Source organism: Ctenocephalides felis, unplaced genomic scaffold (assembly GCF_003426905.1).
Source record: "Ctenocephalides felis isolate EL2017-DRISC unplaced genomic scaffold, ASM342690v1 CF-g0.4_SCAFFOLD_02696, whole genome shotgun sequence".
In the NCBI taxonomy this organism is placed as follows: Eukaryota; Metazoa; Arthropoda; class Insecta; order Siphonaptera; family Pulicidae; genus Ctenocephalides; species Ctenocephalides felis.
In genome coordinates this window covers 12479-25248 of record NW_020538850.1, presented here as the reverse complement: position 1 = coordinate 25248, position 12770 = coordinate 12479, and the positions used below count along the sequence as shown (strand labels likewise).

Genomic DNA, 12770 nt, shown 5'->3' with positions numbered 1-12770 from the left:
ATTAATGTAAAATCCATACTATAGAAAATTGATGAACCAGTCTAAATTGTTAGAAGTTTAAGTTTTTGAGTTTACTTGAATTTTATTTGAATTGAAATGCAAATTATTTTCTTATAACAAAACATGTAATGATTTCAAAATATAAAAATGAAAAATGTTGTATTTTGAACATTTAATATCTATTTCCATTGTCATTTATTAACAGCATTATCGACTGATAAAAAAACTACCAGAACTCTATCATCCAAGATATGTTAGAGTCAATACTCTGACTCTGACGATGCAAGAAGCAATAGATGGCTTTAGGGACGAAGGATGGACTTTGATTCGGCATAACATCGATTGGACTTACAGAGATTTTTTAAAAGTGGTTTTAGAACTACCAGCTGAACATTTCATACCAGACTTTCATATACCCGAACTGCTTGTGTTTCCGCCTGATACACAATTTCATGATTATCAATGCTATTTACAAGGGCACATTGTTTTACAAGACAAGGTAATTTAAAAATATTCCTTATTATAAAATATATAATATATTCTATAATTATATAAATATATATTTATTATTTCTATATTTATATAATGAATATGTAATATTATAAAATAAGCATGAATTATCTAATTTGTGCATTAATTTAATTATAGATCATATCATCATTAGATGATTTTTTTATATTGCAATTATTACTGATTATTAATGCATATTATTTTCTTAGGCCTCATGCATGGCTGCACATATGTTAGCACCAGAACCTGGTTCAAATGTCCTAGATATGTGCGCTGCTCCAGGAATGAAAACCACACACATTTAGCAGCGATAGTTGGAAATAAGGGAACAATTTATGCAATTGAAAAAGATACACGAAGGCATGGTGTTCTGTCTGATATTGTTCAAGCAACAAATTCAACTTGTGTGAAAACTATAAATGAAGACGCTCTTAAAATTACTGATGAGCAATGTCCAGACATTGAATACATTTTAGTTGACCCTAGTTGTTCAGGCACAGGTAATTATGGTTATATATATATATACAAATTTGACTTCCTCAGTGGATAAAAAAAAGCTAATTTGACAAAAAAACAAACATTTTCAGTGAAAATAATACTTCAACAACAATCATGTTAGTGAAAAAGAATTAAGAATATTTGATTTGAAAGATGAAGTCATTATTTTTTTGTAAAATGAAATCATTATGTTTTCGTTCCTAATTAAATTTATTCTGCAATCTATTAGATAAAACAATGAGCACAGTTTGTTAATAATATAAAAATGGAATAACATTGGGTTATTATAGATATCATTTGATATATGTTTTGAGGATTTTATTATAGATATTCCCAGCAGTGAATCTATTAGTAGTATAATCAAAATAATAATGTTGTTTTTCATAATATAATGTTTGTTTTAGGTATGTTAGGTCGCATAGAAACCGCCGCTCCAACCATTCAAGATAAGAGATTAGAAGATTAGCTGGTTTTCAAATTCTAATATTAAGGAGAGCTTTGACTGCTTTTCCCAAAGCTAAAAGAGTTTTATATTCAACATGTTCGACACATACTCAAGAAAATGAACAAGTTGTGAAAGAAGTAAGAATCATATAGTTTTTACATTCTTGCTATAATACATACATAGGTTTTTTAAAGTATATTGGTGCTCTTGAAACAAAACATCAATTAAAATCCATCTATATTTGATGATAAGTAGCATGAAGCACTTTTCATAGTTAAATTGTATCAAATCAATGGGGTATTCTGGTCTGGAACATGAATTTAATGCAATTTTTGAAAGACCATAAAAAACGCAAACTATATTTTTGCTATACATATATTTTTTGCAAATTATTAATTCATGTTTTGATAATATAAGAAAAAGAAAATTCAAAATAGTCATAAAGGTGATGAAGTAGGGGATCTCAAAAAATTGGCTTCTCCTGATTTCAGTCTTTCATTTGTTGAAGAAAAAATAATTATATATTATCAATCTAGAATAATGTCGCAATGGTAACAAATTAAAAAAATGTTTTTTTTTTGACAATATAACGACTGTCTGAAAACTTTTATTCTTGAATTTTTTAAAAATGATAAAAACTGGAATTTGAGGATGAGCATAGTTCATATTGAAGAAAAGTCTATAAAAAAGATTCAGTAAAAAATTTCAAGTCAATCGATTTAGTATAAGAATCGATAGAAATCATGTTTGAAGTTTTGTCGAGGAAGGAAACAGAAGAGGATTATTGTGCTCAAACAGCTGTATCTCTGAAAATAATTCAAATTTTGAAAATCCCTCTTGCACACATATTCTTAAACAGCCAAACTTTGAAAATATGCAAAAAAACAAACTTTTTTTTTTTCAATTTTAGACCTGAATACCCTCTTAAATGATATTATAATTGTAATCGATTTCTTAATTTTGATAAGCTCAGTTTTATTTAAAAGTTTTTAACCTTAATGAATCAAATTAGCAATGAATCTCTAACACTACACCATGAGAAATTTTTATTTACAATCATCAATTGTTTTAGGTTCTTGAGACAACAAAGCAGTTTCGGTTAGTATCAGCTAAAGAGCTGCTGAAGAAAGAATGGCTAAGCTTCGGTTCAGATAAATACGAGGGCATTGGTGAAAATTGTCTTTACTCCAAATCAGAGGTTGATTACACTAATGGATTTTTCATAGCTGTTTTTGAAAGAATAGCTCCTCATGATGAGCGTGATGTATATGTCAAAGGAAAGAAATGGAAGGAAATAAAACAAGAACCTGAAGATGACTATGAATATGGTAACACGGATATGGTTAATTATGGCATGAGTAATAATAATATCAGAAATAATATCAAACCGGAAAATGACCAAGGGCAAAATGATGAATCAATAGATTATAATAAATCCTATATTAAAACAGAACTCAAAGAAGAAAATACTAATGATCAAAGTTGAAATCAAAAAAGATTAAGAAAGAGAAGAGTGCTAATATTGATAAAGAAATTACTAGCAGTGATAATCAGAATATTCTGAAGAGTGAGAAGGAAAATGCTGATGAATCTAATGAAGTTATGAGTTCAAATTCAAAAATAAAAAAACCTAAAATGAATTTAGAAGAAGCAACTACTAGTGAGAGCATTTTAAATGGCTTTGTAGGTGCTAATAACGAGAATGAGGAAATAAAACAGGAAAAAATAGGTGAAGTTGATATTACAGAAACACGAAAACAGAAGAGGAAACGAAAAAAAGAAAGCAGTCATGAAGAAAATTTAATAGATAATAGTATTGATGATACTCATGGTCAACATAATGGAAATCATATTGATAGTACAATTGATGATGAAGAAAATAATCAATTACCTAAGAAGAAAAAGAAACAAAATAAAAACAAACAAGTTCTTGAAGAAATTTCACCTGAGAATATAGAAAATATTCAAATTGACACCCCTGATCAAAATATTGATAGTACAATTGATGATCAAGAAAATAATCATATACCAAAGAAGAAGAAGAAAAAAGATAAGCACAAGTCGGTCAAAGAAGTTTCATCCATGAATAGTGAAAATAGTCAAATTGACAATGAAGTAGCATACTCTGATATACAATTAGAAAAGAAAAAGAAGCACAAAAAACATACCATCAATTCAGAAACTAATCTTGATATTACGAACAGTAGTAATACAGATTTGGTTATCAAAGATAAGAAAAGTAAATCCAAATGTTCTGTAGATAATGAAGCTAATTCAAAACAATTAATTGATAGTAGTTCAGAATATACTAATAAACATAAAAAATCAAAACAAAAATCAGATAAAGATGATTTATCACCAGAAACTGTAGTATCTGAATTATGTACTGATGACACAAATAAACAAGAACAGAAGAAAAAAAAGAAAAAAGAAAAGAAATTAAAGGAAAAGTCAGAGGTCGATCAAGAATCAGAATCTTCTAAACTGATTGAAAATGACATAGTCCAAGAGAAGAAACCAAAGAAATCTAAACATCAAGATAAAGAAAAAAACTCCACAGTTTCTAATTGTGATTTGCACGAAGCTCAATTAGATAATGTATCTGTAATTCAGAAAAAGAATAAAAAATCCAAGAAACATATAGCGGAAAGTGATGAAAATCCATGTACTGATCAAAATCTAGCGTCTGAGGAAACCGAAGTGCCATTGAAAAAGAAAAAGAAAAATAAGAAGTCAAAATCTGAAGTGTTGTGCTGAGTGAATAGTATTACAAATTGAGAATAATCAAGTCGGATCTGATGAATTTGAATACACCACCATAACAAACAATACTCAGAATGAAATATTAATGAAGATTATATATGAATTCTTTTGTTTTTATTATATTGTTATGACGATTTTTATGTTACGAATAAATCTGTTCTAATTAGAATTTTCCTTTTATTCCAAAATAATTGGTATACTAGCAGACACACGGACAGACAGATTTTAATTCTTCAGCTTTCAATTCTGTGGATTATTCATTTTACGTTACAATGATGTTATGATCTTATTGTATGTTTGGTAATTGATGTTCTAAAATATAAGCAGATTATTGTTTTGCAATTGCAGCAAATGTTAAGTTAGCTTAATAACTTCAATTCAAGGAAATAATTAAATTTTCGGATCCTTGATTTTTTATTGAAATACAATTGGAAATAAATTCGCATTGAAGAAAAGAGTTAAATATGAATGTCTTCAAATATAAATTCTATATATTTTATTATAGCAAATTGTTCGTAGTTTTCTGTATTGAATTTAAAACAACTATCTCATCATGATTATTTAAAAAAAAAATCAGGAAGAAAACGTTGCGCCGATATAAAAAATCAATGATTTCTTTTATTTTTGTTTAATCATAAAAAACAGATAAAAAGAATGTAGCTATGTATATGCACCTATGCACTATTTATGGAGTCTCATACCTAATTTTCTGACCATTTTTTCTTCAGCTTCTTTATACATTTGCATTTAATTATATTTCGTGTTGAGAGACATTTATTAGAATTTACACCGGTAAAATGAAAAGCAATGCGGCGCCTTTGTCACGCAACTTATTGTCGGACATTTTATATTAAATATTTGCATCCGAATTAGGGCAAGGTTTTGAGATAGACGTTTAATATTTTTTCAAACATTGGGTCATTAATATATCGTCATAGATAATTTGTTGTCTAGTCTTTCCAGAACAAGAAGATTTTTCAAATTTTAAAAGGTTTTACATCCTTATTTTAATGAAAGATGAGCAGATTAAGGCAATCAGATAATGACATTTTTGCAGAAGGATTAATATATCAGGAAATACATATAACTTTCCTTTTGTTCACAGAAAATTGTCAATGGCGTAACTAAAGATTTCTGTATAATAATCTTATATTAAACAAGAAATTATAAAGAACTTACCAATAACGGATTTTCACCCAAACTTGTCAAATAAATCGTCATTGTTCCTCCCTGTGTTTTAATTAGTATCACGTACATTGGCTTGCGAAAGCTTGGATAAAATTTTACCTACACATAAATAACAGCCATATTAGTTATATTTATATTAAAAAAAAACTTGTAAAATTTTGTCACATTCTAACCATAAGCCGATAAAAATATATTCTGAGTACAGTATCAAATAAAGACTGTAAAACGCAAATTATTATAAATCATTTTACTTGAAATAAAAAATAAAACTAACTTCAGATATATTTACATATAATTTTATCACGACAGGAACAGTTGCAGAGTGACAACATAAGGGAGACATGTGCTGTGTTCAGTTTATTGTATAAGTATTTATCTTAAAAAAATATAATATTTACGCTGATTTGTAAGTTTAAAACTATTATAAATTCTAAATTTAAGTATATTATGGAATAGTTTGGATTATTTTTTTAACAAAATTTTAACGCTAAACTTACCGGCAATTCGTGTATACCTATACCTACCACGCGCGGTCAAATTGACCTACCATTAGAAAGTTATCTATTTTATCATTTAATTCAAATAATAATTTACACGTTTTTAAGCGTTAAAATGCCATTATCAAACTATATGATAATTCTTAGAACATAATGATATTTTTTTCACTTTTTGATTTTAATTATTTTTTCAATTTTTCGAAAAAGAAGTGTTATGTGACCTAACTACCGCGGTCGGTCAATTTGACCGGTGGAAAATTATGTTATTTGGGGCGTAGTTTTCATCAACTACGCAGATACAAAATACAATACCAAATAAATTCAGACAAATGTAGAATAACATTCTGGGCGAAGTGTGAAGTCAATAGTAAATATTTAAATATATAATAAGTGCGTTTCCTTACTTGGGAAATGACAAGAGCAGAGATTGTTCAATTCTTCAATTGGATAGTTAGCTGTTTTAAAACTAAAAAAATCATTCAAAACCTGCCAAGGTTTTGTGTTAATCTTGATTTGCACATACACGGACTGACAAAGTAATAACAAATTTGACTAATAATAATAATTTTCACATTTATTTTGTAATGAGTTTGTGCTTCTGTTTTTATTGTTAAAAATAATTTTTAAAGTCATATTTTTTAATTAATTTTTATTTATATCTATCTAAATAAAATTCTCGTGTCATGATGTTTGTCTCAATATTTGTCCGAAACGGCTTGACCGATTTTTATCAAATATTACAATCACGTTCAGTATAACTGAGAATCGGACAACGAAATAGCAAGGATTGGCCGCCCTCGAGATTTCATTTGGTTATTCCAATTTTATTTTTTATAATTTGTAATTATTTTTTATTTATAAAACGCAGCCACAAATTTTCACCCTACTACCACAAACTACTATTTTGTAGGTCATTTTAGTAATCGAATAATTTTTCATCCCGCGTGCTGCAAATGAATGTTTTTTACTTAATTTTATTTTAGATATTTCATAGTTTATGAAAAAGCTTAAATTTTACTTGAAACAGCAATTTGTTTCTGTTAAGGGTAACATTCAATTTTTTTATTGTAATTTTTTTGATGCGAAATTTAAAAATACATACAACTCTAAATTTTGACCACATTTCTTGATAGTCATTTTAGTAACTCGATCATTTTTATATAGCTCGATATCTGATCAAATATCGTCTGTTGACGATCGAATTATTGAATTTCGATCAAGAATTTTCTTAGCTCATAGAAAAGCTTAAATTTATCCGGTCTTTTCGATGAAACATTTTCAAAACAATTCTTATGTAGATATTGGCGACACAAAGGATACAATGGATAAAATTAGATATACACCAAATTATCAATCAATCCTTGCCTAATCGCTGATTCGAAGAATTATCGCAAAGAGCAATCATACAACACAATGGCAAATCTGTAAAATTTTCCGGAGTATTTAAAATCTCACGATTCGCTGGGCATGCCACAACATAATTAAAAATGTGCAGATTTTTCTTCGTAATTAAAATATTTATGTATTAAAGAAAAGCGCGGTAATAATAGATCAAAATATGGCAATTCAATAGAATCAGTTTCAATTTAGGCAAGCATTTGCATTGACTATTGTAATGCCGCAAGAACATTTATATGTGGCAAGCGTTGCAGTGGGTAAACCATCAATTAGATTTGTGTTAGCTGCCCCTTTCACTTATATACTACTCAAAAATCGGTTACTTGATTTTTATACTAAAAATATTCTAGAATAATTGTTTATGGCTAAACAACGCTTGTGTGTATGTGTGTTTGTATGTACTTTATTTGAATAGACTTTACCAGTTCATTGTGTCTCAAAAGCAAGTTTTCTTAATAAACCTAAAACACGTCAATTCTCATTATTACCTATGGTGCATAAGAATAAATTGACACAGCCATATCATTTACAAGTGAGTATAATAGTGTATAGAAATACATACAAAAATATATAGGTGTACCCCCAAGTTTTTACATTAAAAGTTCGTGCGGTGTTTGGCGTATTAGAGTATTAAAAACGATTTGATAAGATCTCAGTTGAATACTTAGTCCAGTATTATTATATAAATAAATATATAGACGCGCTCGCTCGCAAAGTGGCATGATTTGTCGTTGTGCCCTACTTGCCCCTACTGGAGACACTTTTTTTCGTTTCCACGGATAAAAATCAAGTCGAACCATTTGGTAATAGGCCTCATACAAATAATAGAAATGATTTTTGATAGGACATTTTAAGAAAATGTGCGAGTCTATCTTAAGGGTGAACAATCTCATGTCTTTGTTTCGTACATTCAAAAGGAGAATTATATGTTTTCGCCAGAAAATCCGATGTGCCTATTATATGGTCTCTCGACGTTTCAAGTCATTTGGAGTTATTCTACACCAAAATTGAGAATAGTATGTAAATGAGCCAAAATTGGACTTTTCATCAACATTTTCTCTAGAACGAATGCACCGTTTTTAAAGGACTCACGTTGTTTTGCGCAACTATCGGCCGAGCCTGTTCTGTTAAGATTCATGAAATAATTTAAGAATATTATATTATTAACTTCTCGTAGGCTAAGTTATAGTAATATAAAAAATCAAAAATGAATTATTTTATATATCTTCAGTTTTCTGAACATTCTGGCATACCTTAGAAAAAATGGATGTAAGTGTGTGTGTATGTGTGTGCGGATACAAATTTTCGTCGACGATTTCGCGAACACGGATCAACCGATTTGGATAGCTTAAAAAATATTCGATTCCTACCGATAGGGAGATGTGCTGATTAGTTCTTCGCAAAGGTAGGACTAGCCGTTTCGGAGATACGGGGCAAAAAGTGCCAAAAATGATATTTCAGTTTTTAAATTTAAATAATTCAAAAAACATTTTACTTGTATTGACGAAATGAACAACTGGTAAAATTTTTGTAAATGCAGGTCCAGCGTCTTCGGAGATCCAATAAAAAAAGTAAAAAATAATGCCATTTAGCGGGCAAAAATGAACATTTGATATATGTACATCGTATTATCAGATATTTTATAAAGATTATAATGATAAGTACAAATTTTGTGTACATTTATATGAGTTATGAACCAATGTTGACACGTTAGACGACTACGCGGCGCTTACGCGCTTTGATATTTCTGGTCTAAATCAGCTATGCAGCGCGATTGCTTAAAAATAATGTTCGAAATTTTCAAAAAAAATCAAAATACAAAAACAAAAAATCAAAATATAAAAACAAAAAAAATTTTCCATGAGTCATTTTTCTTCAAAAATTTCAAAATTTCTTAAAAATCTAATTTTTTCAAAGTTTTGCAAAGTTTTTTTATTTATTTAGATTTCGTTACGGGAAGTTCCAGCAATTTGCCTTAAGGCACGATGCCATGCACTAGTTATAATCGGAAAGTTTCTGCAACTTGACCTAAGGCAAAATGCTACTTACAATATTCTTATTTTCTTTTTAAATATATACTATATATAACAAATAAGTGCCTCTTGTAGCATTGATATCACAAGTGTTATGTATAATTTTTATGTGTTTTTTGATTGATATGTTAGAAAATATGTTAATTTTTTTCCAGGACTCAGTGTTTTCCTTTCAATTAACAAAATTGAACACTGGCGTAACGAGATCATTGATATTTTAATAACATGTCATGGCCAAGGAGAAAAATTTTAAACGCCGTTTTTCACCATATCATTTTTCATGAAAACATGTTACGACCGTCGGAAGGCCCGACACGCACGCCATCAGAGTTCACATATTTCTTTGATTACAACAAATATATTACATTATTTTTAATTGTCAAGGGTAGTTGGAAAATAAATTACCAACTGATTACATTTTCATACGTTTTATTTTTGGCAGACCATGTTTTGTGAAAGATCTTAATAGTGAAGGTAACGATATGTTGATTATGGACGTCATAAAAGAACCACATGAGATAAGAAGATTGACTAAAATCTGAAATAGTTATGTTTGGGGCTAAAGAGCAAAAATTTTAAAAGGAGTCTTTAATTATTAATATTTACTATTTAAGGGAGGTTGAGTACGGTTGTGCCACTTTTTTTTTAATTAGCAGTAATTTACCAGTTAACTGGGAGAAAAGTTTGTTAAATGGTGATTTGAATACTAATACTGTCTGTATTACAAAACATAATTCTTTTGTCTTCTTGTATTGAATTTTCTTTTTTTTTTCTCTTTCATGTTTGGTCTTATTGTTAGTTAAGTTAGATTTTTCTTTATATGTTTAAATTTTACCCAAAAAGGATAAGAAATAAATGCGCAACATATACATATCACATAAAACAAAACTAATTGCAGGTAATTAACTGATAATGTAGAACTTATAGCAAAATAACAAACGGAGTGATCCATATGTATATAAGTAACAACTATTATTAAAGAAATTGAAAAAAAGCTTACTTTTAGCTTTTTCAATGCAATTTGGTTTACAGATCATGTTAATATAGGATGCTGGCTTAATGCAATAATAGAAACTTGTTTGAACAATACTTTATCTTTCTTTCTTTTAGCATAAGTATGATTTAGGTGTCATGGCGACTGTCACTACCGTACCCACTCTCCCCTATTTAGAAGCTAAAGGATTTTTTGCTATAAGAATACCACAAGTAGATACAAGAAAAAAATTGTTTTATTGTTTTATAATATATTAACTAATGAAAGTGTTGATTGTTCCATAATTAATTACTAATCATCACCAATATTATTTTTCATATATGATTTTCGTACTTGTAGAAAAAGTATAGAAAAACTTATCATAATCGTCCAATAAAAAAATAATCCTAAAATTCACAGGTTTAAATCACTTTTACAAAAAATATTGTTCTTGTGTTGACAAAGTGAAGAATTGATTTACATTTTTGTAAGAGTTCAGCAGTTTTCGACTTGTAGGAAAGAAGGTTAAAAAATTGACATTTTGTGGATCTTTTCCGATCATCGTTATTTATATGCATTTTTTGTTTTGCTTTATTTTTCATAGCAATCCAATTAGTAATGACAGTATCGCGTTCGGCTTATGTTTTCGTGTTCAAATCTCGACCAGTTGAGCAAGTAAACGCTATCAATTTTTTTCTAACATAATTGTTGATTGAATGCGCAAAAGAATGGATAAATTAAGAACCGATGATATCAAAAAAGCAAAGGATACTCGAACTGGGGTGACGAAGCAAACGATCCGTAGAGGAGTTTGGCAATATTTTGATGCAAACCAACAACTTTCACTGTTCCCGCGTCCAGTGTATAACAGGATCCCAAACTTCAAGGGAGCCTTTGATGCTGCGCAGAGATTGTCTGATCTAGACGTCTTCAAACAGGCTAAGACTGTTTTAGTCAACCCAGAGAAGTCCTTAGAATTAGTAAGAATACTGGCTTTAAGAAAAGGTAAACAATTAGTAGTCCCTGCCCCTCGATTACAATTTGGCTTACTAACCAAAATTGATATGCCTGAGAACAACTCTAGGTACCACTTACGAAAAGCAGTCAGTCTTAGAGGATTAAGTGAAGCTCCACCTCTTGACATGAACACCGAAATCAATATTGATTTACTGATCATTGGATCTGTTGCAGTGTCAAAAAACGGTTTGCAAATTGGTATAGGTCGGGGTTACACCGATTTTGAATTCGCAATTATCCAGCATATTAAAGCTCTAACTCCAAATACATTGATCGTGACGATAGTGCATGATTGTCAGGTGAAAGACGATATGCCCAGCACATTGTTCGAGGCTCATGATGTGCCAGTAGATGTAATAGTAACCCCGAACAAAACCATAATGGTTTCAGACCGACCTCTTCGGCCAACTCACATAATGTGGAGCTTGATATCTGAAAGGCGTTTAAATGCTGTAAATGCCTTGAGAAGAATAAAGGAAGATGAAGAAGCGGCTGGAAAGAAGATTGTGTTGACAAAAGTAGACAGTTATCATGAAAGCGTGAAGAAAGTAAGAGTTCCCGATAAATTTAACCAAAGAAGTAGGTCCAGTAAGTCGGCAAAAAATAGCGAATTTGAGCCGAATGTGGGTGATGGTGATGCATCTGAGCATGGTCGCAGTGGACGTAGATTGAGACGACGACGTGTCTCTGAAATGGAGGACAACGACTCATCTGACAAAGATGGCCAAACCAAACGCGATAATTTGCGAAAAAGGAGCACGCCTAAAACGGAGCCGCAGATTGCATTTAGCGTAAAGTTGGGAAACCTTGCAAAAACCGATCGTGTTCGTAACATTATGCCTGCTTTGGCAAAACGTGGTGTAAAGCCCTTCGATATAACATGGAGAGGAGTGGAAGGTTTTTGTTATTTGCATTTCGCAAAGAAACCTCCAGGTGTGGACTCCCTTGGAGTAGACTCTATTATCAAAACACTTTCTGGTATGAAAGTTGGCGGCAGCCAAGTAGAAGGAACCAACTTTCGCGAACCACATATTTTGACTGTGCAGCCTACTAGACCAATCACTAGGATTTAAACAATAGATATGACTGCCGTATAATTTAATTAATTTACCATGTCAAAATTATAGTATTCGGGAACTTACTTCTAATTATAAAAATCAGATATATTGTTACAGAAATGTAACTTCTGTTGAGCAATTTTTTTGCTTAATAAAAATTCCAAGTCGAACTAATTGTGTTGTTTTGATCTCTAAAAAAATGTTTATTATTAGTTAAATGTTAATTTTAATATATAAAGTACAAAATGTTATATATAATCACTGTTGGGCATTCAATTGTTTTAGCTTTTATACATAAGATTCATAAATCGTATAGTTTTTTTTATGAACAAAAATGAGTTTTATATAAAATAATTTTTATATAATAAGTTATTATATGATAAAAAAAGC

At 29.8% G+C, this 12770-nt stretch overlaps 3 protein-coding genes across 3 annotated transcripts; all 3 read left to right on the top strand.

The window, feature by feature from the left end:
* Positions 1-205: 205 nt before the first annotated feature.
* LOC113381213 (probable 28S rRNA (cytosine-C(5))-methyltransferase) lies at positions 206-2939 on the top strand (the record flags this gene model as incomplete). Its single annotated transcript, XM_026620174.1, is given in 6 exon segments — positions 206-499; positions 720-803; positions 806-1010; positions 1413-1469; positions 1472-1590; positions 2526-2939. Coding segments are annotated over 6 exon segments (1173 nt in total), but the record flags the coding sequence as incomplete, so codon positions are not given.
* Positions 2940-3088: 149 nt separating this feature from the next.
* Positions 3089-4210, top strand: LOC113381211 (protein FAM133-like). The gene is made up of 2 exons (XM_026620173.1): positions 3089-3311; positions 3381-4210. The coding sequence occupies exons 1-2, from the start codon at positions 3089-3091 to the stop codon at positions 4208-4210; spliced, it is 1053 nt and encodes a 350-aa protein (XP_026475958.1).
* A 6823-nt stretch (positions 4211-11033) lies between these two features.
* LOC113381210 (methenyltetrahydrofolate synthase domain-containing protein-like) lies at positions 11034-12395 on the top strand. Its single transcript, XM_026620172.1, has one exon. It carries the CDS (start codon positions 11034-11036, stop codon positions 12393-12395), a length of 1362 nt encoding a protein of 453 aa, XP_026475957.1.
* The last annotated feature ends 375 nt before the right edge of the window (positions 12396-12770 follow it).